The following is a 26,714-nucleotide window of genomic DNA, read 5'->3' on the forward strand; positions in this document are numbered from 1 at the left end:
TCAAGCTATAAATAGCAGTGTTACGCTTTAGCGATTTAGGGAAGAGGGTCTTTTGTCAAGGAGGGAATTTATGAAACGCATTCCTCAACACAGAGTGTATCGCTAGCGTTTGTCCGTGACATTCTTTTGACATGATCATTAGATTGTTTGACTGAAAGGAACGGGTAACAGAGTACCTGGAAATTAAAGAAACAACGTTTTGTTTTCCATAGGAGATTTGATTTGCGGAGTATGGTTAAAGACGTCATTGAAGTGTTGTCGTAAAAGGTGTCATTTGATAAAAGGTTTCTGTATTTCAAATTGATGTAGTCAGTTTCAACAACAATTTCGTCGGATAATTTTTAAAATGGTTGTTTTATGAGCGATGCTAATCTGTTTACAGGAGTACACAGTCGAACCCCATTGTCTCGAACTTAGCGGGACTGTATTGTAACTTCGAGATATCCGAGACACTCGTAATAAAGTGGCAACTGTGATAATTTTTGTACTCTGTATATGTAATACATGAAGGATTGACAAGACGTACATGTACACCAGAGTGAGTGGCACGTGGTCTTGAATTATTTTTTTATGTAAAAAGTCGATATCGGCTACAATCAGCATACTGCCATATTCCCAGTTTAATACATACACACGAACCTATTTGTCCCAAACTCAAAACTGGGATTAAACACACAAAGCATATAACTGGAACAAAATTAAGCATGATCCATCAGATAACACAAAAGAAAACATATCACATTGTCAATTTAAAGTAAATAACATAAATAAAAATAAGCATTTGTCACATCTACATTTATGTATCTACATGCGATTCATTCATATCCCTGGAATACCAAGCCATTATATAACAATATCAACAGGAAATAAATACATTTAATTGATTGAATATATTTTTATACTTACTTTTGAAAATCAAACTTTCAAAAAATCTAATATTAATACTAATGCTGCTGCTACTACTACTACTACTACTACTACTACTACTACTACTACTACTACTACTACTACTAATACTACTACTAATACACAGACAGACATACAGATTTATTCGGTAATGTGGACCACATGGCCTATATTACAATGTCAGTACAATATAAATTTAGTCACGTGTTTTTCGAGATTTAAATATCTTATACAGGTATACAGAAGTCAGTTTTATTACATCGACATTATTGCAGTTAAGAATATTTGGAAGTGACAGGTAACCGTCATACATATCCTGTAGTTGAGTAATATAATGTTTCCGTAAAGTCTGGTAATAATCACAAGTAGAAAAAGACATGGTCTTCATTTTCAATACAACCCTTGTTACAATATCTACATACACTATTTTCATTATCTGAGGGTTTTTTACGTAGTAACTGAACATTAAAATTATGTAAGCTAATCCTAAATTTACAGAAGGTTCTTCTGAGAGATTTATCCTGCAAACAATCAATATAATTTCTACATTCAGCAAAGATTTAACAGTTGAATAATGAGATAAATATTTGGAAGCAGACAATTTTGCAAACCAATTTTGAAATGCAACATCTTTTAGTCTTTCCTGAAATTGATACAAAAAAATATTTACATCACCAACATTTTGGTAGTCCCAGACATATGAAAAACCATTAACATATAAACAATTTTTAAGATCTGTCACCCAACTGTGCTTACCTTTCTCATCTAGCTTTTTAAGGAAGTAATAACATTGTACAGGATATCTATTTGATCCCATGTGCAATAGTTTTAGCCAATATTTTATAGCTCTGATCTGACTCTGGACAAACATATTGTGGCGGCCAGTTTCCCCTAAGATAGCTGTGCTTGAGGCATATTTACCTACACCAAGAAAATATTTAAAATATGAAGTTTGAACTTTCTCTATACATGCAAAATACCTTAGTCCCCAAATTTCTGCACCATATAAAAGTATAGGACATATTTTACAATCAAATATTTTACAAGCTGTGGAGAATGATAGGAATGAATTTTGTTGGAATAATTTATAAACAGGGATGCATGCCTTAACAGCCTGAATTGCCAGGTTCTCACATGATTTCGTCCAACCAGTCTAGATGAAAATATTACCCCCAGATATTTATGATATGAAACTGTTTTTAATAAATGGCCGTTATAGTACCATTTTTCAAAGCGATTTAAAATACCACCATTTCTAAAAACTCCAATTTCTGATTTTTAAAGTTTATCTGGAGACCCCACTTAAAACAAACACTTTCTAAAATATCTAACTGCCTCTGAAGACTTACAACATTATAAGCAAAGAGTACAACATCATCCGTAAAAAGCAACAGCATCAAATCCTCAATATCTTGAGAAATAAATATCCCCTTTTGACAATTCTTGTACATTTCAGTGACAAGATCATTTATAAAGAAAATGAATAATATCGGACTCAACATACAGCCCTGTCTAACACCCACCGTTGTTTCGAACAAATCTGTTTTACCAGAATCTACTTTAACACATGCTTTCACAGAGCTAAACATACTTTTAAGAATAACATACATTTTACCATGACAGCCTTTCTGGAGTAGGGCATATTGTAGTTTTTTTCTGTCGACATAGTCAAAGGCCTTTTTAAAGTCTATGAAGGCAGTATAAAATCTTCTTTTTGGTTTAGAGAGATATTTAGTAACAAGAGATTGCAGAGTAAAAATGTTGACCGTAGTTAAATAGTCTTGTCTGAACCCGGCTTGCGCTTCAGATATCAAGTTGTTTATTTCCATCCATAATCTTAGCCTATTCTCTAGTTTGTAGTAAATAGTTTGCCAGTTGTATTCAAAAGGGATATTCCTCTATAATTTGATGTGTTATTTATATAACGGGATAATCATGCCTATATTCCAATTATCAGGAAATATTCCTGTATCAAATATCTTATTGAATAAAATGTTCAAGTACGGTGTAAAATATGGCTGTGACAGTTTATAGAAGGAGTTAGGAATACCATCTTCGCCTGAACTTTTGCCTTGTTTTAAGCCTGTGATAGCATCAGTAATCTCTGTATCTGTGATAACACTTGACAACAACTGGTCAGTAAATGGGAAGTGTTCGCAGTTTTCACAAGTGTTTCAATGAAGTCTGTAACTATAGTCCCAAATTCACATGTTACACTTCATTCCGGATTTAATAAGTTTTTGAACTACTTTTTACTACTACTACTACTACTACTACTACTACTACTACTACTACTACTACTAATAATAATAATAATAATAAGAAGAAGAAGAAGAAGAAGAAGAGTGTTGACTGGATCACTGTTTCTACTTGGAGAACCAAGTTGTACTTGTCTCTTTGGAATTTCAAATTTGATATGAAACCTTTTCACAAATGCGTCAAATGAAAGTAAATTTCAATTAGCCTTTATTATGCCATCTATCCAACGGACACCATGGTTCTCCCGTTCTTTCAAAACACACCTTTCTCACAAATGTATTTGTTTGTTGTTATATCAGATTCTTTCTGTCATTACGTTTAACAACTAAAATATGGCAGAGCCATAGCCAGACATATTGGCAGCAACTACCACGGCGAAACGCACTATACTTCATATCCCACCATGTCTTTGAACACCTATAATTAAGAATGTTTTATGAGTCATTGGTGGTAGAAACTGTTTGAATAATTTTCAGATTATTCTTATCTTTAGTTTTAAATATTACGAAGTACTCTGGTGCTCAAAGGAAAAAAAGCCGCCCGAGAAGAAACGCTCCAGGTTCTTCAGCTGTTGTGAGAATTTACGTTTTGAAGCACACCCAGCTGAGGAGGCACTGCTGCAGCTCAAAGGAGGCAGGAAAGAGACAGAAGCATTGCTATGGTGTCCTAAGGGTTGCCGTTGTCGCCGAATGGAGGCACGGCGGTCGCCACAGTCATCGTTTGATGTACGCTGTTGGTCGCCCTAAGGAGGCAGAAGCATCGCCCAAATTGGCGGGAAAATATTTCAGCAGAAAGCCAATATGCCTTCATTCTGCAACAATGGCAGTGATTGTGCCTCCCTTCTGCCTCCTTTGAGCCACCTTTGAACAACCAGACTCCTCGGCGACCTTTGTGCGACAGTTTTGAACAAGTTCGAAACTTCACGGCGGTCATGGCGTCCATGGCGATGTCTGAACCTCCTGTGTACCACCTTGGAACGACCTAGGCAACCATTTTGCCTCCTTTGAGCCACCAACGACGACCTGGCAAATTTTATGGTCGCACACGGGAGGCACAAAGGTCGCCATCCTGTGTAAGGGCCCCATTAGACGATTGGGCCACCCGTGTGCCATCCGAAGAAGCAGAACGTGTTGCATCAGATGATGGCTTAGGTTTTCTGGGATTCCAAAGGAATTCTTCGGGGGAACTACCTCCCGATAGGTCAGACCATAATTGGCCCAAACTATATTAATCTGTTTAGGTAGCTGTGTGAGAATATCGAGGCTAAACGTCGTGAAAACTTCCACCATGACAATGCACATACATGTGTACACGTCTTGTCACCATAGATGCAATGCATGACTGTGGTTTTGAAGTCGTTGACCATCCTCAGTATTCACCAGATTTGGCACCGTGACATTTCCACTTCTTTCCAAAATTTGGGGCGGTCGGGTAGCCTAGTGGTTAAAGCGTTCGCTCGTCACGCCGAGAACCCGGGTTCGATTCCCGACATGGGTACAATGTGTGAAGCCCATTTCTGGTGTCCCCCGTCGTGATATTGCTGGAACATTGCTAAAATCGGTGTAAAATCAAACTCACTCACTCACACTCACTCTTTCCAAATTTGATGAAAGAATTGCCTGGCAAGCGGCGAGTATGGTTTTACGCCGCTTTTAGCAATATTTCAGCAATATCACAGCGGGGCACACCAGAAATGGGCTTGGCACATTTAACCCATGTGGGGAATCGAAATCGTGTCTTCGGTGCGACGAGCGAATGCTTTAACCACTAGGCGACGCAAACGCACCACACCAGGAGGAGGCCTTCGTCATCAGTGGGATCCAGGCACTCCATCATCGTTGGTAGAAGCATGTGGACCGCGGAGTTGATTGTGCTGAAAAATATTAGCAAGGCTCCAAAAGTTTCAGCCACCCCCAGTATACCAAAACAGTTTCCTCGATGCGATCCTAGGTAAAAGTAGGAAACCTTCTTTAAATCTCTTACTAAATAGGCTATATTAGTGCCATAGCGACTGATTTACGACAACCATTGTCTGAATGAACATATAACTCCAAAGGCTAATTACCTTGGAGCCATGACATCTATATGGCTTGAAACATGCCGTTGTTAATCTCCATTGTAGTGTACATCGACTGTCTGCCATCCTGAACAAGATGTGCAAGTATGCCACTGATGAATTACTGTTTACATTTATTCATGACTGACTAAATGTCACTTGACCTTGGCTAAATTTTGATCCAGAAAATGAGAGAGAGAGAGAGAGAGAGAGAGAGAGAGAGAGAGAGAGAGAGAGAGAGAGAGAGAGAGAGAGTGAGTCTTTCCCTGAGCCCCTGAGCCTAGCTGTATATAGCGCAAGCTATCGTAGCCATACGCCGACGCCTTGCATATCATATACGGGTATGCACATGATTTATCAGCAACGTCACGTGTGGCTGCAATAATGTGAGGCGTTATCTCCCCTGTCAAAGCCATGTTTGAGCCCGTTTCGGTCGTGGAGCAGGATACGCTGACCTTTTCGCGAACACCTGGTGCCATTACTATTTGATATTGATTCATAAACACAAGCTCATGATATAGTCGGAATCGTACAATAGACTCTACTTAATGCAGAGATTTCTATGGGTATTGGCTAGCTTGGTAGCATTAACCATACAAATGATGAACGAACACAATAGAAACTGTTTGGGCCGAGACAGTAAAACTGTGTAACTTCTCTAGATCTCTTGTTGGCAATAACAAGATTCGTCAGTTATTCAAATATGGACCAAAATACCGTGAGCAACCTCCTACCAATTGGGATCACAAGTTTAAAATCATTATTGATGCTGTCGAAGAATATGCTAAAAAATTGTAAAAAAGACAAGCACCTGTTGAACGTCTTTCAGGGTCGGTTAAGTCATTGGTTGAATGCACAAACAGAATTGGAATAAACCCATTCTGTCCCAGCCAGCTTTCATCCAAATTGTGGCTGTCCTACATGAAAAGTTTGAAGTTGTTCCCGCTAACAAGGCCTCAAATAACATAACCATTATATGTAAGCATCACTACATTAATTGATTGATAACAAACTTGGTATAAATGACATATCAAATAATGCCACATATAAGGCCGATATGTTATCTGAGGAAGTAATCTGCCCAAACCATTAATCAGTACAGTCATGTTTTCATTTGACTCTAAAAACTGAAGACATGTCCATTCTTATTTTGTACTGGATTCCAAATCTCCATAAAAATCCGTACAAAGAGAGATTTATTGCTGGGTCCAGCAAATGTACCACCAAATCCCTGTCTCAAAGACTAACCATAATCCTTAAATACAATCAAGGAAGGATTGTGGATTCTCAAAAACTCAAAGGATTTGCTGGACTGTTTGCAGTCTCACAAGAAACTGTGTATCATGTTTATCGCACCTTTGTATACATATATTCTCTCACAAGAAACTGTGTATAATGTTTATCGCACCTTTGTATACATATCTTCTCTCACAAGAAACTGTGTATAATGTTTATCGCACCTTTATATACATATATTCTCTCACAAGAAACTGTGTATAATGTTTATCGCACCTTTATGTACATATATTTTCTCACAAGAAACTGTGTATAATGTTTATCGCACCTTTATATACATATATTCTCTCACAAGAAACTGTGTTTAATGTTTATCGCACCTTTGTATGCATATATTCTCTCACAAGAAACTGTGTATAATGTTTATCGCACCTTTATATACATATATTCTCTCACAAGAAACTGTGTATAATGTTTATCGCACCTTTATATACATATATTCTCTCACAAGAAACTGTGTATAATGTTTATCGCACCTTTATATACATATATTCTCTCACAAGAAACTGTGTATCATGTTTATCGCACCTTTGTTTACATATATTCTCTCACAAGAAACTGTGTATAATGTTTATCGCACCTTTATATACATATATTCTCTCCAAGAAACTCTGGTTGCCAAAGGCCATTCCGATCAGTTTCTTTACGATTGTATGATTGCCGATAAGGGCCCTTGTTCCATGTGTGAGCGATGTAGCGATGCCGCAATATGATGGAAAGATGGAAAATGCACAGGGCGAATGATGGCACGATGGAATAAGACAGTAGTTATGTTGGATGGAGCGATGCAGCCATGCGTTAGATCGAACGATGCAGCATTCGCTTCGTCATTCGCAACGTTACACGACTTCATTGCGTCGCGCCATCCTGTCACTCCATATTTCCATCGCATCGTGTCTTCGATCACCAAATCAAACGATGGCCATTTTCAGCCGTCATATAATTGCTTTGAAATCAACTAGTATTTCGTTGTCTGTATTTCTGGTATTAATGCGACTAGAAACAGACTCTTCCTATAGTATAAAGCCCTAGCTGTGTTTTATGTCTCGCCATTGGTGTATTCCTCATGCATTAACATCCTATATTAATAAACCATTTAGTCTTACGGTTAAATTGCATGTTGATAGTTTCTTTGAACCAGTTTAGCGACCGAGAAAGTCTATTCGCGAAACATCTGGCATTATCTACTCGCGTCGTCGGTTGTAAGTATAACATTTTGATCTGGTTATTGTAAAAAGGTCCAGGAACACTAAATATAAGACACATATTGATTAATGTAATCCTTCGCGCGTCACGCTAGTGATCTAGGACCATTCCTTACAATAGGTGTTTGCAAGTTGAAACAGGCAACAGTTTGATTTTCGACAATTATACAACTAGGCTCATCCAGCGGGGATGTCGTCATCAAACCTCTCTCGTCTACGGCCTTGGTTTCATTGTCTCCCGAGTTATAGACATTGTAACCGATATCGTGTCTAAAACTTAGGCATTGTAACCAATATTATGTGTAAACCTGAGGCTTTGTAATCAGTATCATGTGAAAAACGGAGGCATTGTAACCTATGTCATGAGTAAACCTGAGAGATTGTAACCTATGTCATGTGTGAAACTGAGACATTGTAACCTATGTCATGTGTGAAACTGAGACATTGTAACCTATGTCATGTGTAAAACTGAGACATTGTAACCTATGTCATGTGTGAAACTGAGACATTGTAACCTATGTCATGTGGGAAACTGAGGCATTGTAACCTATGTCATGTGTAAACCTGAGACATTGTAACCTATGTCATGTGTAAAACTGAGACATTGTAACCTATGTCATGTGTGAAACTGAGGTATTGTAACCTATGTCATGTGTGAAACTGAGGCATTGTAACCTATGTCATGTGTAAACCTGAGACATTGTAACCTATGTCATGTGTAAAACTGAGACATTGTAACCAATATTATGTGTGAAACTGAGACATTGTAACCTATGTCATGTGTAAAACTGAGGCATTGTAACCTATGTCATGTGTAAACCTGGGACATTGTAACCTATGTCATGTGTAAAACTGAGACATTGTAACCTATGTCATGTGTAAACCTGAGACATTGTAACCTATGTTATGTGTAAAACTGAGGCATTGCAACCTATGTCATGTGTGAAACTGAGGCATTGTAACCTATGTCATGTGTAAACCTGAGACATTGTAACCTATGTCATGTGTAAAACTGAGAATTTGTAACCTATGTCATGTGTAAAACTGAGGCATTGTAACCTATGTCATGTGTAAAACTGAGGCATTGTAACTTATGTCATGTGTAAACCTGAGACATTGTAACCTATGTCATGTGTAAAACAGACATTGTAACCTATGTCATGTGTAAAACTGAGGCATTGTAACCTATGTCATGTGTAAAACTGAGGCATTGTAACCTATGTCATGTGTAAAACTGAGACATTGTAACCTATGTCATGTGTAAAACTGAGGCATTGTAACCTATGTCATGTGTAAAACGGAGGCATTGTAACCTATGTCATGTGTGAAACTGAGGCATTGTAACCTATGTCATGTGTAAAACTGAGGCATTGTAACCTATGTCATGTGTAAACCTGAGACATTGTAACCTATGTCATGTGTAAACCTGAGACATTGTAACCTATGTCATGTGTAAAACAGACATTGTAACCTATGTCATGTGTAAAACTGAGGCATTGTAACCTATGTCATGTGTGAAACTGAGGCATTGTAACCTATGTCATGTGTAAAACTGAGGCATTGTAACCTATGCCATGTGTAAAACTGAGGCATTGTAACTAATATTATATGTATAGCTGTGTAATTAGGGTGATCAACAAATGATGGAATGATATTCATAATACAATTTGAAGCAGCGGACAAGCAAAGTTGTACTTGAGAGACAAAAACCAAAATTGATAGGACTGCCAAAAAGACAGAATTTAGTTCCCCTTTAAGACTAATAAATTGTGTTTTACGCCCCTTTCGGTAATAATCTTAAACGCGCCGTTCATCTCCCCTCCTTTCATCAATATCCCAGCAAGACCTCGAAGAACTGGTTTCACATATAGTATAGAGGTGTGATGAAGTGAACCTGGGTGTTAGATGGAGTGAGCCAACGCTACAACAACTTGGCTACACCACCAACCCTTAACTGCCGATCGAAGGTACTAAAACATTACCTATACAGTGTCTCTTGCGTATCCAAGATAAAAACATCACAGCAGTTGTAGTTTACCCTGGCGGGAAACACATGGTCCGCTGAAGAAACAGGGACAGCTGTTAACGGGCTATCAATTTGTACAGCTCAATAGGTCGATGTAATACTTTTATGTCGTCCCACTGGTCACGTTGCTAAGTGTATACACACGGAACACAATCAGCTATAACTTGCTTGTTTTTATTTAAGGCCCAGAAAACCCATATATTAGACAAACACGTGTTTTTACCTTCGAATATGATTAACGATAATTAACGATAACGATAATTACATGGCATCACCAAGTAGGAACATATAAGGAAACATAATCTTTAATTTCCTCCACGAATTAACCCAAAGGGATGTGAAAACATGACGTTCATTATGTGTAGGGAGATGGTGTTTCAGCAGAGGTTTAGGAGGATGGTGTCTACTAAGGTCTATATGGTGATAATGTTTAGGTAGATTGATTCAGAGAAAATGTGTATTCAGCTCACATAAAAATACGCTTTATAAGAAGAGTGAATGGGTATAGTTTTACGCCGCTATTAGAAATATATTCCCGCAATACACCAGGAATGGGTTCTGCAGATTGTACCAATAGGAAATGGAGCCAGGGCTTTAAGGAGCTGATGTTTGAAAAAGCATCCACTGGGGACATTGACAACCTGTGTGACGCATGTGCATTATTGACTGTATAGGGACCCATGTCACAGTGCTTTATTGACAAGCTATGTACGATGTGAAATACGATAAGGTTCGTATCGATCAACTGGACGTAGTTTTCGGTAAATATATTTGATATGTTCAATATTTCGAAATTAAAACTATTTTTAGAACGAGCACAAAATAGTTAACCATTTGTTTTCGGAATTAGTTCGTCAAAAGTGAGATGCTTAAGGGGTTGAAGTAGAGATTTCGTTTCCGTTGTCCTCTGTAGAAGAGTACGTTGTGGTTACCTTTGAGGCAGCTGTCTCCGACAGGTGTTTAGGGGAGAAGCATTCGCTTTCAGAGGTGAATAGTTGTGTTGTGGCCTATGTGATATGCGCTTACAGGCACCTTGTGTGCAAATACACCACTTATCTGCGTGGGGAGTGTATTGAGTGCCACAGCTCGCTTGTTCGGATGAGTTTGTGCTGGTATTTCGAGACTAAACAATTACATAATTGGGCAGCTGCGTTAATACAGCAATCAGCGACGTGGCGTTCAATGGTAACTACACTGGAATACTTTCAGAGATGTGAGTTCAACATAACGAAATATGTAAGTATTTACACCTTATCAACCTGACAACAAGGAATATGTCAACAGTTCGCCTCTTATGTTTTGATATATACTGTATGTGACCTAAGAATGTACGCGAACGTTTGGCTTGGTTGTCATGGGGTAACGACACAGTAAGCAGTATTTCACCTGAATATGGTAAAAAATCTCCGCATATCTCCGATACCTGCCAAAATCAAATACCAAGCTAAAATATCCGAACCCTTGTGAATCAATGTTTAATAACTGATATTAAATTAAATATAAATTTTATAATCTAAGACAAGGCCAAAAGATTTGCATTTTCAAAAGTGGTATTCTTCACTATGTTTACACAATAAGTTAAATCATTACTCCTGTTTTTAATAATTCATTCTTACTGAAAAATATCTTTTGGACATAAACGTTAAGAAATTCCGAACAGCACATTTCCGTTTCAGATGTAGTTATCATGACCTTCAAAAAGAAAAAAAGGTAGACATTTAGGGAAAACCGATTGTGTAAAAAATGTACTTGTCATGAGATAGAAAATGAATACCCTTTTTAGTTTGTTTGTCCATTGTATGCAAATATCAGAAAAGAATATATAAAGAGGTATTTCTATTCAATCCTCGAATAGACAACTATTATATCCTCATGTCATCTCAAAATCAAACAGTCACAAAGTTAATTGAATGGTAATGTGTATATACCATTCAATGAACATCATTTCCTCTAATCACATCTTATACATTATTTATGATGTATTTATTTAAATTGCACCCATTGCTACTGTATGTTGATATTTACTATGGCCTATGTCGTATTCCAGTACTGAAAATAAAGATTAATTGAATAACGAATATGATTTAATATATGTCCATAAACTTACTTACTTACTTTGGTGATTTAAAGTGCGCTTTCCGACTGATGCGTATTTCGCACACGGGCCCGGCCAGGCCATTTAATGTGTTTCCGAAAGGGGCGAAAGTGGTCTGTGCAACCCAAGAGGGGGGTTCAGGGGTTGCTTATATAGAATTTGGGAATTTTGAGATTTGGTATAGATGCCGATGGGGTTGGGGAGGAGAACTAAGGGAGCTGGGTATGGTGGATGTTGGTTTATTTGAGTTTGATTTGGTAGGTTATTGTGTATTTAGATGCGTTTTATTAGTTCCGTTTTTATTAAGAATACGCCTAAGGCCTTGAAGTTTTCTAGTTTATTTTGTGGGTTTGGTGTTGCTTCTAGAGTGAGAGCTTTGTTTAGATTGAGGGTGGTTTGTAATGCGGTTCGATGTGTTAGGTAGTGTGTGCAGTGGATGGGTGCGTGTTCTGGGGTTTCTGATTGTTTGCAGTGTGGGCAGTTACCTGTAGTGTGTTTTTTTATTTTTTTTAGGTGGTTATTTAGGTTGGTGTGTCCTGTTTGGAGTTTATTGATTACTCTGTCAATATTTTTTTGATGGATGGAGAATTTTTGGTTTGGTTAGTGGTTTGCTGAGCACTTTTTTGATTTGGCTATTTGAGTTTAGATATAGGTTATGCCATTTTTTGTGATGTTTTGCTTGTTTACGCTTTTAATTTCTGATTTTGAGATGGGTAAGTTTAAGCTTATTTCTGGGATTTTGAGGGATAGTTTAGCTGCTTTATCGGCGTTTTCATTACCGTATATTCCTACGTGGGCGGGTATCCACAAGAAGGTTATTTGTTTGCCTGCCTTAGTTAGGTCCTTGGAGCTTTTAAGTATTTGATTTATTAATTTAGGTCGGTTTTTGGTATTTTTGTTTTGGAGGGCTTGCAGTCCACTTAGGGAGTCGGTAAGTATTAGGATTTTTTTGTGGTTTTTGGATTCTTGATTATGGAGGGCTGAGGCCATGCCCATTAGTTCTGCCTTGAATATTGATTGGTTGTTTGGGAGTCGGAAGGATTGTGTGGTTTTAGTTGGTTGTGTGGTATGGACTCCAAAACCTGTGTGTTTGGAGGTCGGATCTGAGGATCCGTCCGTGTAAATGTGTCACCAATTTGGCCAATTTTCGTGTATGTATGCTAGTGTGGTAGTTTTAGGTATGTTTGGGTCGGTTTGTTTATTCATTTGGCTAGCTAGTGTTGTGTCTATTTTGGGTATTTTAAGTTTAGGGGTGAATGTCCATAAAACAGCTGCAGCGTAAATAGCCCCGCCCCGAGTGCCCACCAGCTGCCTGATCATGTATATTGAGAAAATGTGCAAGGTGTGATTGCGATATGTATAGTTAGCAATAAGTCCACGCTTGTGATGTGAGTGCAGATACACAGAGAAAATACACAGGTCAGTAATATTAGAGTCCTGTCAAATGTCATGTTTACCCTGTATTGAAACGTATTGTTTCATTGATCACTTGTTAAAGTCGACATGCTAAATTGGTTATATTTTCTCATAGTCTTCGAATTCTTTATTTCGCCGCGTGGCACCGATACAGCTCTTACACAAGGGTCATCCTCCACAATGTGGTGACCAGCTTCAGGCAAGATCTATAAGTTGTAATTGGTGCCGTGTTTGTTTGTTTGTGTGCTTGTTCTTTAACACCGCACACAATATTCCGGCTATATGACGGCAGTCTGTACATAATCGAGTCTGGACCAGACAATCCAGTGATTGATACCATGAGCATCGATCCACGCAATTGGGATCGATGACATGCATCAACCAAGTCAGCGAGCCTGACCAGCCGATCCCGTTAGTGGCCTCTTGCGACAAGCATAGTCGCCTATTACGACCAAGCATGGGTTGCTGAAGACCTATTTTACCCCGGGTTCACGGGTTATTCAGCGTTGGTAAGAGCGTAGGTAACAAATGTTCGACAACAAGCATGGCTGAAAGCCATTAATAAAGGATTGCAATTGATAATAGATAAGGGATTACAAAAAAATGGAAAAGAATTAAATTGGATTTATTTTAAACGTTCGGCAGGATAATTTATCAAGTTATGTGCACATGACGCAAATGAAGACAACAGACCTTTGTACGTTGCAATTGGTTCGAGTTTGCTTGTTACAAACCTGAATCACTTCAGGCTTTTCTTCCACATAAAGCTGACACGCCGTGAAATAACTGCACTCACGCACTAGACAGCCGGGTATTGATATATATTTCTATATAAATATGAAAACAATTAACTATTTCCTTAAAGCAGTTCGCCGTCACCTTGAACACTGCGCCAGGATACAGAAAGCCCTCATTATGAAGAGCTGGATGCAGGTAGCTACGTTAATAACATGGATTGCTACTGTCAGTATCATTGTCCGTCGAGTTACAGAAGAGAGACCCAGCGCCGTCACGCTCAACGACAACAGCGTAGCTATCAGCCTCGTCCAGAAAATCGAGACGGTCTTGTCTGAAAATGAGAATCTAAAAGCCGCAATCTTGGACGAAATGAGGTACACTGTAAAAATGTGTTTCAATTCAAAACACAAATACTATTAGTCATACAGCAGCAACAAATTTATGAACGCAACACTTTTTAAACCTGGTCGGGACGCGAACTTGCAACCTCTTGTTTTGTTGTCCTTCGCTCTACCAGACAGTTGTCATCACAAATGTCATTTTTCCTAGTCACTATTAACCTAGCCTCTGTATATTTTTCTGATAACATTGTACCAAGTTCGGCGTAAGTCCTGGTGGTATATGCGTTCTGCATGTGCCTGTAAATGTTATTTGCATCTAATTTAAGTATATATTGTACATCTTATCCATATTAGACTTATTGCCTAATTGTATGCACTTTATCTAAACATGATTAAATTCTAAACATGTTTAGATTATGGGGATGTTGTGTTTAGGCGGTGTTAGGCTGTGAGACAATAGTTCATTACATGTGTTTAGATACTAAACGTGTTCAGAAAGAACAGCAAAGGTGTATTCCGTTTCCGATTTACACACACTCCTAAATATGTATTTACATTCTAAACACATGGTTTGCAGTGAAGGCGACGACAATTTTTCCAGCACTTGATTTTCGCACACACATCCACACACCCCGTACACACACACACCCCGTACACACAAACACACACCCCGTACACACACACCGCACGCACGCACGCACGCACACACACACACACGCACACACACACACCGTACACACATCCCCCTCGCGCGCGCACATACACACACGCACACATACACACAACATAGATACACACACAACAGACATAAACACAACACATACAACAAACACATGCAGACACATACACACAACCAGGACACACACACACAAACACACAAACAAATACACACACAAACACAAACAAATACACACATACACACTCACAACACACATATATACATACGCTCCAGCGTATCACCACACAAACCCTCGCATAAAGATTTGCGCTTTCATATTAGATTCAGGGTCGATGTTGTAACGTGTATTCGATACTTAATTAAGGAATGTTAGTACTGTTTCTCGTTTGTATATAACGCCGGTTGCATGCATCAGACAACATGTCAATACTGAACACCATGACAGCTGTACATAATTTGCGAACTGCACAACACCATCTGATCCTTGTCATGATACAACTGACTGGATGACTACAATTTCAGTTTGTTTTATTCCAATGTATAGAATGTCCTTGAATGCAGTGCCTGGTCGGAACGGTCCCAGGAAGGAACAACCAGGTGAAGTCAATAACAAAATTATTGATTTATATTTTTATTATTTACTTCAGCGTGAAAGACTGTGTTTTTGAATTTGAGTAATATTTAGTGATATTTTCATTGCAGTGAACATGACTCTTAATATTTCACAGCAGTGAAAATAACACTTTGACGGAATATACCAGAGCTACCTCCCCTCAAATTGTCTCCCTTTATCGTAAGTGTCTGGCTCGTACACAAACTGTTGACGTCCTTTTTATGTTAGTTCCACATTAAGAAAGCAAAATAATGTCATTTATATTCATGGAGTTAATATTGCTTCTTCACCGATAGTTAATCTTTTGCAAATGTTATAAAATGTAAATGTTATTCGTAAATCGAGGTTGATCGTTTCACAAAGCGCCATTTTTGTTACTTGACTAGCGTGTATTCCTTCACTTCCAACAGCGGTCTCGTAGCTTTCAAGTTGATTTTGCATACACTCATATCCAAATGTATGATAAAAAAATTTAGTGACCTCAAATATGTTTATTACTTTTGTTTATTTTTTTTAAGATTTTGCAATTACTTTTTCGGAATTACTTTTTAAGTCGCAATTAAAGGGGTGGTGAAACGTCCCTGTGTGTTAAGTAGGGAGAATATACGTTTAAAGCTTTCCGGAAGATAACTACAAAAAAAGTTTATAATAAAGAGGATAGCCTTTCCACTTCACTCGATGAGAGAAACATCTTTCACATGGCACATGAAATAGCCTCTATATATCACCATTACAATAAAAACATGATTTTTTTATGATAGTAACGATATTGTCAACGCTATATAGAAGGTATCGTGTTGACATACGATGGATGATAGATATGTACTGAGCCTCACGTAGAAAGACTTGACCTAAAGACATTAAAATTATTTATTGTTCAACATGCCCCCTTCTACATGCGAACGATGTTGGAGGTAGTTTATCCCAATTTCGCTGAAATCCTTCTCTTTCCAAAATGTTTTCCACAGATACTATGACGTCATCCTTCGACTAGAAATGAGTCCCGACAGAGCTTTCTGAATGTTTGTGAACATATGTTAGTCTGACGGAGATCAGGGCCCCGTTCCACAAAGCCATCTTAGCGCTAAGGTGATCGTAACTCCCATACTTTAACACCGGCTTACGATAGTCGTAGCGCTAAGATCGCTTTGTGGAACGGGGCCCAGGAGAATAAGGGTGGTGCTAAAGGAGTTCAAAGTCACACTCGCGGAGTGTAGACTCGACAATGGCTGATTAATGCACTGATGCACTCAGCTTTCTACGTTTCTTAGTCTTAATTTCATAAGGTAATTGGTTTTAAAGTGAAGCACAACATGCTCCGTTTATTGTCTGGCCTTTTGGAAGATAGTCCATCCTGCTTACATCCTCGGCATCCAAGAACATGGATGCCATAACCTTTCCAGCTGATGGGACAGTCTTGATGACATTAGAGTATTCCCCTGCCTTGATTGATGTTTTGGAATCAGCTTGGAGTGAGTGAGTGAGTTGGGTTTAACGCCGCTTTTAACAGTATTCCAGTTATATCACAGCGTGTCAGCTTAATGTGGGAGGAAAGCCCGAAGTGATGCAGGTCTCAGACATTTACCACTTCGGTGAAACCCACGAGCACGGGTATGGTGCTGACAAACCTAGAAACATAATCGGGGCGAACCGGGATTCGAACCCACAATCATAGGTTTCTGGCGCGCCCAAGGGACGCAACTCTGCACAGCGAATCGCGACGCTTTAGACGACTGGGCAACCCGTGCCCCCGGAAGTCCACAACAAAAGATTTCACATTTAGGCATTTCCTTCTGCGTGAGGTTAAGAACTTATCTGTCAACCCTCGTACATGAAGCTCACTTGCGCATGAATACCTTGTATTTTAAATATGGTGTTAGAATCTATTTGCTAACAATTCTTGAATTGAATGAGTGAGTTTGGTTTTACTTCACCTTGAGCAATATTCCAGCAATATCATGGCGGGAGACACCAGAAAGGGGCTTCACACATTGTACCCCATGTGGGGAATCGAACCCGGGTCTTTGGCGTGACCAACGAACGCTTTAACCACTAGGCTACCCCATCCGCCGCTTGCAATTCTTGGAACATGAATCATAAACACTGTTCATTTTGTATTTATTCCCACGAGGTGTCTAAACATACTTCAGTGATTAAATTGCGTCTTGAAAACAGATTATTTTAAGAATCACATTATGTGATAAAGGGATTAATACCCCCTGTAGTTCTGACATAGACAATTTGTATTCCAGATATATGCTATTTATCATCGGCTCCCATAATACAATTATATTGCTGATGTATGCTATTCATGATAAAAAACACCCGACTTATCTTCTCTATTAACATAGTCTTAAAAAATATTGAGCTATGGAGTTAAAGTTAACAATGTTTCACTTCAAATAAATTCAGAAAAGCGATCAATTTGGGGTTTAATGTATTTGTTAACGTGATGGCATTTTACCTATATAGCAAAATCCCCTTGATTTCAAATGGATGTCAGTATCTTTATTTTTAAGCAAGAAATATTCACAGAATATAAATCACTACATGTCAGTTTCAATTTTTTCCTGTGAGTATCGTGGGACAGTGGGTAAAGCGTTCGCTCATCACGCCGAAGACTGGTTTTGAGTCTGCACATGGATAAGTTATGATACTCATTCCTTACAAGCTAATGTCCCCTACCCTGATATTGCTGGAATATTGGTAAAAATTAAGTTATGCCACATTGAATCACGGTGGGTTTTTATACCAGATGATGACCTTCTCTGGGGCGGGGACAAGGCCGCCAGACGAGCTGTGTACTTGCTGGATAACTTCTGGTTCTATTTGAGAGATAAACTCGACCGGGTGTATAACATCAGAAGCCGAAGCCAACTGAAACAGACGGTCGACCACATGCGCAAAACTGTAGACCAATATCATCGGTAAGTCTAAATTAAATGACACCTCCTATATAGACGATAGGCACCCCCCATACAGACAATAACAAACTTTTCAACTCCTACACACACAATAGGAACCTATGCACCTCCTACACAGACAATAGGCACCTAGGGAGCTCCCACACAGACAATAACGACATTTTCAACTCTTATACACACAATAGGAACCTATGCACCTCCTACACAGACAATAGGCACCTAGGGAGCTCCCACACAGACAATAACGACCTTTTCAACTCCTATACACACCATAGAAACCTATGCACCTCCTACACAGACAATAGGCACCTAGGGAGCTCCCACACAGACAATAACGACCTTTTCAACTCCTATACACACCATAGAAACCTATGCACCTCCTACACAGACAATAGGCACCTAGGGAGCTCCCACACAGACAATAACGACCTTTTCAACTCTTATACACACAATAGGAACCCCTGCGCCTCCTACACAGACAATAGGCACCTAGGGAGCTCCCACACAGACAATAACGACCTTTTCAACTCCTATACACACAACAGAAACCTATGCACCTCCTACACAGACAATAGGCACCTAGGGAGCTCCCACACAGACAATAACGACCTTTTCAACTCTTATACACACAATAGGAACCTATGTACCACAAGTACAATATATAGGAATAACACACACACGCGCACACACACACACACACGCACGCACGCACGCTGGAGATTTAAGAATGACAACGTCTGCAGGTCGTATTAACTCATATCTGCTAGTCGTAATAATGCATGTTTATGTGTGTTCTTAATTAAATTCAGAAATAATATTTCCTTTAAAAAATATTTCAAAGAAGGGTCAAGCACAAACTAAAGGAGATACAAGATGGAGACGGTAGAGAGAAGAGAAAGCGGGTCATCATGAATGAACTCGGTCAGAAAGTCCAGAGACGTCTTGCCTATATACAGGTACAAAACACACTGAGTTGTGTTAACACAGCCACATTAGAATGTATTTCCGCTATAAACCTAATGAGGCCACCATGACAGCAAGCGATTCTGCATTAATTTTGCTTTCGATGGGGATTTGACAGACACTATTTGACAGTGATTCATAAACACATGCTTATAGTGGGAATCGCACGGAATGTGTACATCGCTTGTATGTGACTTCCGATAGCGCTAGAGTCGCTTCGTGAAACTGGTCCCAGGTCAAAGAGTCAAATAGTATTGTCCAAACGGATGAAATGAAAAGGGTAGTTACAATTGTGTAAAGTGGAATATCGCTTTTAAGGACCTCAGATGTCCGGAAACCTCTCCTGTCGGACGATATTTAAGCGGAACAAAGTATGTACTACATCAAATGCTCCGGTTTCCTGATCCGAGACAGTAAATTTCAATTACCAACCTCTGCAAAATACACACCATTGTTTCTTACTTAACGGACAGTGGACTGTAATAGGCCAACAGTTCACTTAGGGTTGGGGGTGAATGGCTGGAATGTTTGTGAGAGAAATCTTTACAAGATTTCAATACTTTTTCAACCCTTTAAAAATATAACGTGTTTGAAAGGTTAAGTGTAACAAACATAATTTTTAAGTATAAGCTTTGTTGTCGTTTTTTTAAAGAGTTGGGGTAGAGTCGATTAAGTATTCGAGTTGACATTGATACTTTTCGTGACTCATAGTTACGTTATGACTTCTGTTTATCTGCTACAGAATCCTAAGCATTGCCCCACTGCACGGAAGTTCATTTGTTCCCCGAAGCAATGCGGGTATGGTTGCCAGTTGCATCACATGGCGTACTGTCTCATCATGGCGTACGCCTCAAACAGGACCTTGGTCGTAAATACGCTTGACAAGAAGACTCAGTCCTGGACGCCATTCTTTAAACCACTCAGCGAAACTTGTTTGAAGTCATATGATGGAAACACTGTGGTCGAATGGAATGGTAAGCATGTGCTGCTTAAATGCACATGTACAATCTATTGTACAATATTTGTGCACAGCACAATCTATTACACTACAGGAATGACGTGTTGGAATTCAGTCTCCTTATTTAAGTCAATATCTGGTCCCTTACCCCGTGAGCATCGATGCAGGAACGACATCTTCTGGGCATATTGGAAACCAATTGTCAGATTGTCTCACGTTGTAGGCGTTGTCATTTTTCCTGGGAGCAAACACGTTGTCCACCAACAAAGCGGAAAGCGTAAAAAAGTACCTCGATTCTCCAGAAAACACGGTGTATGTTCCCTGTCGCTGTTGACGACCTCCAAGCGTCTGTAAAATAAAGTAGAGTAAAGCTTTTCCTGTATGGGTGGAAGATTCTAAGATTACTTTATGTGTGTATGGTTCCTATATGGTGTAGAGGCTTTTTTGTACTGTCTACGAGTTAATGTATTTCGCTGGTCACACCAAAGGAAGAATTGTTTCATTGTTTGTTTAGAACCGATGTTTCACCGAGTTAAAGCTTTCATGCAGCCATTTTGACAGCAAGCTAGCAGACGACACAACAAACGAACCGAGTTACTTCCCTTCCCTTAGAGCTCCCGATAACTTTTTGAGCACTTGAGTTTTTACTCGAAGGTTTCTATTCTAATTCATCTTCCCGAGGCAAGAGAGTTGACTGACTATACAAGTCCATGTTCCACTTTTAAAGTCAGTTAACTCTCTTGCCTCGGGAAGATTATTTTAATTGGGTTATTACAATTTTCATTGGGGAACCAATATTTTTTAACTTATCTATTCATCACTCTATTGGGTTTTTCACAAAATATGTAAGCATTTTGAGATTTAAAAAATGAAATAATGTTTTAGATGTATATAACGGTTCTAAATATAGTCCTGACATGGAAAGTAAATTCGCTCGTAGTTGTGTTTTTGAAATTAGCTCTGCTGTACGCATGCTGAAAAAGCTTCATTGAGTATTTACGGTTGCTGTTGACAATTGAGTTTTTCATTTAACGCATGCATCTCTGTACGCAAGTTAATTGAAAGTAATTGGGTTTTGAATGGTTTGTTTGTTTTGTGTTTTTTTTGGTGTTTTTTGTGTGTTTTTTTGTTTGTTGTTGTTTTTTGGGGTTTTTTGGCTTTTTTTGGGGGGGGGTGATTTTAAGATTATCTGTAGCTCTACTTTACCCAATGTATTCGGATAAACATCGGTTTACATCAGCTCAACGATACTATGCGAGATAAGCAAGTTACATACGGTGTGTGCCGATTGATTTCTCAAGGGGTACATGAGCGAAGTATATGAGAGGGCTTTATGGAAAATAAGATAACTTTAATCCAGAGGATCAACACGGCGCAAAGAACTTAAGCATGAAACGTAGCATGACACGTCAATTATTCACGCTGTCCAAAAGTGCTAATGTCTCGCTACACGGAAATTGGTCAACGTTTCTCGCATAGCGATATGCCGAGGGCCTGTCTCCATCTCTCTCGACAGACATTCCCGCTTCACGGAAATGGGTTAACGTTTCCCCGCAGAGAAATGCTGTGTGGGGAAAGAGGTCCGACAGAGCTAAACTGGTACTCTGCCCTTCGCCTCCTAGCGGCTCTAGGGAAGGTAAACCAGTCTAGGACAGGACGTGGCTCCCTGTTTTGATTGTTGCCAGATAACATGAACATGTTTTGTGTTATAATTTACAGTTAAGAATGTTTTAAAATATTTTCATAATTATTTCGAATGTACGCCTATCTCTATGCATATGTGAGACAAAGATCAAATTTCTTAAAACGTTTGGTTATATCTTTCCAACAGTTATTCATCCTTATGCCCTCATGTGAGTTTCTCAAACCCATAAATAATAAGGCACTTCTCCTGCAATAATTGGCCGCTCCTTAACCAATCAGAAGCCAGTTTTTTTATTGTAAGGTAAGATAAACCTTGCTGTCCCTTCAATAATGACGTTGAGTATACATGTATACAATGTGATTGAAGTAAATTAAATTCGAGTTGAACTCAATAGACATGACGCGGTATTAACATATCATGGCCTCTTATCAGGGTGAATCTGGGATTCGAACCCAAACCTAGCGGATCATGGCAGCTAAGGTGGCTTCCCTAAGCTAGTATGAATTTGAATACAGTAAACTACGGTTATAGCGAACACGCTTATAGCGAACTGAACTTAACGAACTTACTTATTTGGTCCCGGCTATTTGCTGTAGTTATTATGTATATATGCTTATAGCGAACTAAGGTTATAACGAACTAAAATTAGCAGTCCCCATGAGTTCGTTATAACCGTAGTTTACTGTATTTGAAAGAGAAACGTCATTACAAACCTGAATTTGGAGTGTACAGGTCATTGACTTTTGTCTTAAATGTCATGAAAAACATTCTTTTATTAGATGTCAAGGACATCTCTGAGAAGAGAGAACCAGACAATGTGGAGATCTTGCTGCCTTACCTTGACAACATGCTTTTTCGTCCGGACTATCTCCCCCTAGCTATCCCAGCAGACCTTGCGCCAATATTACAACGTTTCCACGGGAATCCAATAACTTGGTGGATAGGTCAAGTTGCAAAGTATTTGACAAGATTCGATGACGAAACCGAGCGTAACGTTGAAGAATATGAAAAGACAATCAATTTTACAGGACCAATAGTTGGGTATATATTCAACCTTTGTTCCGTTTTATTTGTGTTCGCTTGTTTGCGTGTGGAACAGACAGAATACGGTTCACAATAGGATTGAGTTTGAGTCTGACACTAGACTTTTATTCACACCCCGTGGAAACAATGCGAGGTTTCCATGTTACAAAATGCAATTGCGTTTCATGCTGTAGACTTGCTCAACACAACATGGCGCACAATGCTACAATTACGGACTGATTTAATTTGGTGTCTGATTGAGACGTTTTGGGACATTTCAAAGATTGGTTTGTTTTAGTTTAAGATAGACCAACCTTCTTTATTATTACATATGTAAATGAGAAATATTAAGGACATTTAGAAAACAACCTGCAGCTGTTATCGTTTTTTTCTTGATGACCATTGCGGCCTACGATTCATCCCCTTAAAAGTCTGTCAATGTACATTGAAGGGTTTACAGCGCACTTCTACATCACCTGTTGACCACAAATCCGAAATTATATTTTAATACCGGTACGGTCTTCAGCAACCCATACTTGCCGTAAGAGGCGACTGGCTGGTCAAGTTTGCTGACTAGGTTGAAGCATGTCATCGTATCCCAAATGCCTGAATCGATGTTCATGATGTCAATCACTGGATTCTCAGGGCCAGACTCGATTATTTACATATGGCTGGAATATTGCTGATTGCAGTGTTAAACAGCAAACCAACCAAAAACAACACAACACAACACAACAAAATTAATGTTAATGTGTTCATTCTGAACATGTAGGTTGGTGTCTGACTCTGTTCTTGGTTTAACCCTTTAGGGTTCACGTCCGCCGTACAGATAAACTTCACCGGGAAGCAGCTTTGCATTATCTTGATGAATACATGGCGTATGTAGAGGACTACTTCAACGGCCTTGACATTCAAACAGGGTCGAAGGTCGAAAGAAAGGTGTACTTAGCAACGGATGAACCTACAGTCATCAACGAAAGTAAACGGTGTGTATAATTTACTTTGTGCTTTATTTGATTTGTGACACCAAATTTCGTACATTGACCACCAACTATAAACGCCTGACTCGGGACAACCTGAACATTTCAAGATGGTCACCGAATCCAAGATGGCCGCTTTTTCGATAAAAAAGTTCTGTGCCTCCATTAATCACAACTTAGACTCCATGAATAACATCATATGTAGTAAATAGCAAATCAAAGACCACACTTCCGTGTATTAATGTTTTTAAAATGCAGTATACCAGTATTAGGTTTCTCAGATTTTTAGCGTCTGTTTTCATTCATCCTCCTATATCAATTTCGGTCGGAAATCCATGTGTTCCAGGTACAGGAATTATACTTTCATCTATAATATGGACATCATCCGCAAGGCTGAGAGAGTCGCTGGGTCCTCTGGCGTTATGACTGGAATCGTTTACGACATACATTTCCTTTCTAAATCGGATTTTCTTGTGTGTACGTTCTCTTCACAGGTAGGTTAAATTCAAATTATGTTCGTTTGGATTTGTTTTTGTTTTTTTAACACACACACAGCTTTATTAAAGCGATGTGACACGTGGCATGTCCTCGAGCCTACGCCCAGACAGACCAGTGATCGTTTTTTTTGGGAAAGTCCCATGCCTTCTTGGCACCATGAACCGTAATCAGCCAAGTCACTGGCTTGTCAGCCGACGCATATAGTCTAGTCTGTTGACTGGCAATAGTTGGTGTGTACCTATTTGAACACAGAATCTAGCCCTGAATTGTCACAGAATCACAGGTAGGTAGAAATAAATTTAACATGAACTGATACGTTCAAGGTCAAGGTCATATCAGACCTTGGTCAAGTAAATATCTCATCTGTCAAGATAAATTAAATTATTTAAGATATTGGTGAAATTTGGATATAATATATTAATCCATAGGATATTGTGTATGAAGCCAAAATATACACCTATAAGCCATATCTCCACAAAATTCTGAAACACGATCAGCGCGTTTTGTTTGGCGTCTCTGCGAAGCAGTTCGGAGCCTGTGGTTAAAGCGTTCCCACGCCGACCCTGGTTCGATTCCCAACGTGGGTACAATATGTCAAGCCCAATGGTGGTGTTTCCTAATGTGATATTGCTGGAATAGTGCTACAAGTGGCGTGAAACCCTTTCCATTCATTGAGCAGCACTTTGATTCAATAGATATAGATAAGATTACACCCATTATCATTTGTGTCATTTTCAAGTCGTCTTCTTGTTTCAGGTATGTCGCGCAGCATATGAATTAATGCAGACTAAACATGTCGATGCTTCGTCCAATTTTCGATCACTTGATGATGTTTATTATTATGGAGGTCAAGGTCCGCACAGGATGACCGCAGTGGAAGACCACGAAGCGCTGAGTAACGAGGAACTAAGTGTAGTGAAGGGTTCTGACGTGTACATCGCCGGAAACACCTGGACCGGCGACGTGGTGGTGAGGAACCACGGTTACTCTACAAATGGTCTTGTCCCAGCTTATAAGGTGGCGGACATCGTGGAGACTGCCCAGTGTCCGCTTTATGAAGAGGTTGACACGACCGGTTCATAATGGAAACAAACAATAACGTTCTCCGAAAAATTATATCTATGCAAAAATTGTTTTTGAAATATGCACCACGGAATTGACAGCAATGTAATTGTCTGGAATATTTCAAACAGGGTTATCAATGAGGTTTTTTTTACCGATGTTGGTGGTTTTTTAACATACTTTTTGAGAAAAACAATTTGTGGTCACAGTGCAGTTGGGATCATTCGTCACCACTCGCATCTTTCCGTAACCTACAAGGGGTCTGTCCCGGAATGACATGTGTTGGTCACGAATGTTATCGGAATGTGTGCAGGAGGCGGTCGCCTCAGTCAGCTGCACAGAGTTGCGCCCCTTAGCAAGATCTGCGGATCACTGGTAATGATTATAGATTCGCCCCGATTATGCGTGCAGGGAGTCTGAAATCTGCAAAGCTGCTGCAGGAGACTTGGCCAAAAGAGGTTTCACTATGTATCCGTGTCTGATGAAAGTCACGCTTGACTGAGTATAGAAACATTTCAGCAATATAGATGTGTTGGACAACTGGACTATGAAATCGTGATCCTAGGGAAAAAGACAAAAGCTTTTAGTCATGCGACAGTGGAATTGCATTGATAAACGTGAATATCATCGCTATTCCAGCTATCTGACCGAGCCTGACCACCAAAGGTTGTTGGATTGTTTCCACGCCGGTCGAGCAGTTGGATTTAACCTTTGCACAATTGTTAATCTTCTGGCTTGGGTTGTATACTCCCCAGGGAGCTGATAATGATTCTTGAGTGCACAATGATCCAGTGACCGGGGTACTCAGCATGCCCCTGACTGGTGTGGAAATGTGCGCAATACGAAAAGCCCATTATTAATATTAGATAAATTCATTACTTAAACTCAAGACAATGTATACATATGGAAGGCAAGTTTATCAGAACTCTTAATGAAAGGAAAGATGTGACTGTTGACTGACTATCTGATTGGTTGAAACAGGTCGATGGACTACAACAGTGAATGGCTGAGTTACAATGTAACCTTGCATC

At 39.3% G+C, this 26,714-nt stretch overlaps 1 protein-coding gene across 1 annotated transcript; it reads left to right on the forward strand.

Moving 5' to 3' along the window:
• Window positions 1-10,924: 10,924 nt before the first annotated feature.
• On the forward strand, window positions 10,925-25,995 carry LOC139443905 (alpha-(1,6)-fucosyltransferase-like). Its single transcript, XM_071224796.1, has 10 exons — window positions 10,925-10,984; window positions 14,125-14,371; window positions 15,562-15,614; window positions 18,386-18,557; window positions 19,396-19,510; window positions 20,260-20,491; window positions 22,900-23,161; window positions 23,953-24,129; window positions 24,470-24,617; window positions 25,378-25,995. The coding sequence occupies exons 2-10, from the start codon at window positions 14,175-14,177 to the stop codon at window positions 25,702-25,704; spliced, it is 1,683 nt and encodes a 560-aa protein (XP_071080897.1). The 5' UTR covers window positions 10,925-10,984; window positions 14,125-14,174; the 3' UTR covers window positions 25,705-25,995.
• The last annotated feature ends 719 nt before the right edge of the window (window positions 25,996-26,714 follow it).

This window comes from Haliotis cracherodii, unplaced genomic scaffold, assembly GCF_022045235.1.
Source record: "Haliotis cracherodii isolate W230 unplaced genomic scaffold, xgHalCrac1.p SCAF_5, whole genome shotgun sequence".
Taxonomy (NCBI): Eukaryota; Metazoa; Mollusca; class Gastropoda; order Lepetellida; family Haliotidae; genus Haliotis; species Haliotis cracherodii.

What these genes read in the sequence shown, in the direction of transcription:
- LOC139443905 (XM_071224796.1), top strand. Translation starts at nt 14,175, where the DNA reads ATGAAGAGCTGGATGCAGGTAGCTACGTTAATAACATGGATTGCTACT. An exon ending in GCAATCTTGGACGAAATGAG is followed by an intron (nt 14,372 to 15,561) that starts GTACACTGTAAA and finishes TCCAATGTATAG; the next exon opens with AATGTCCTTGAATGCAGTGC. An exon ending in TTTACAGGACCAATAGTTGG is followed by an intron (nt 23,162 to 23,952) that starts GTATATATTCAA and finishes TTAACCCTTTAG; the next exon opens with GGTTCACGTCCGCCGTACAG.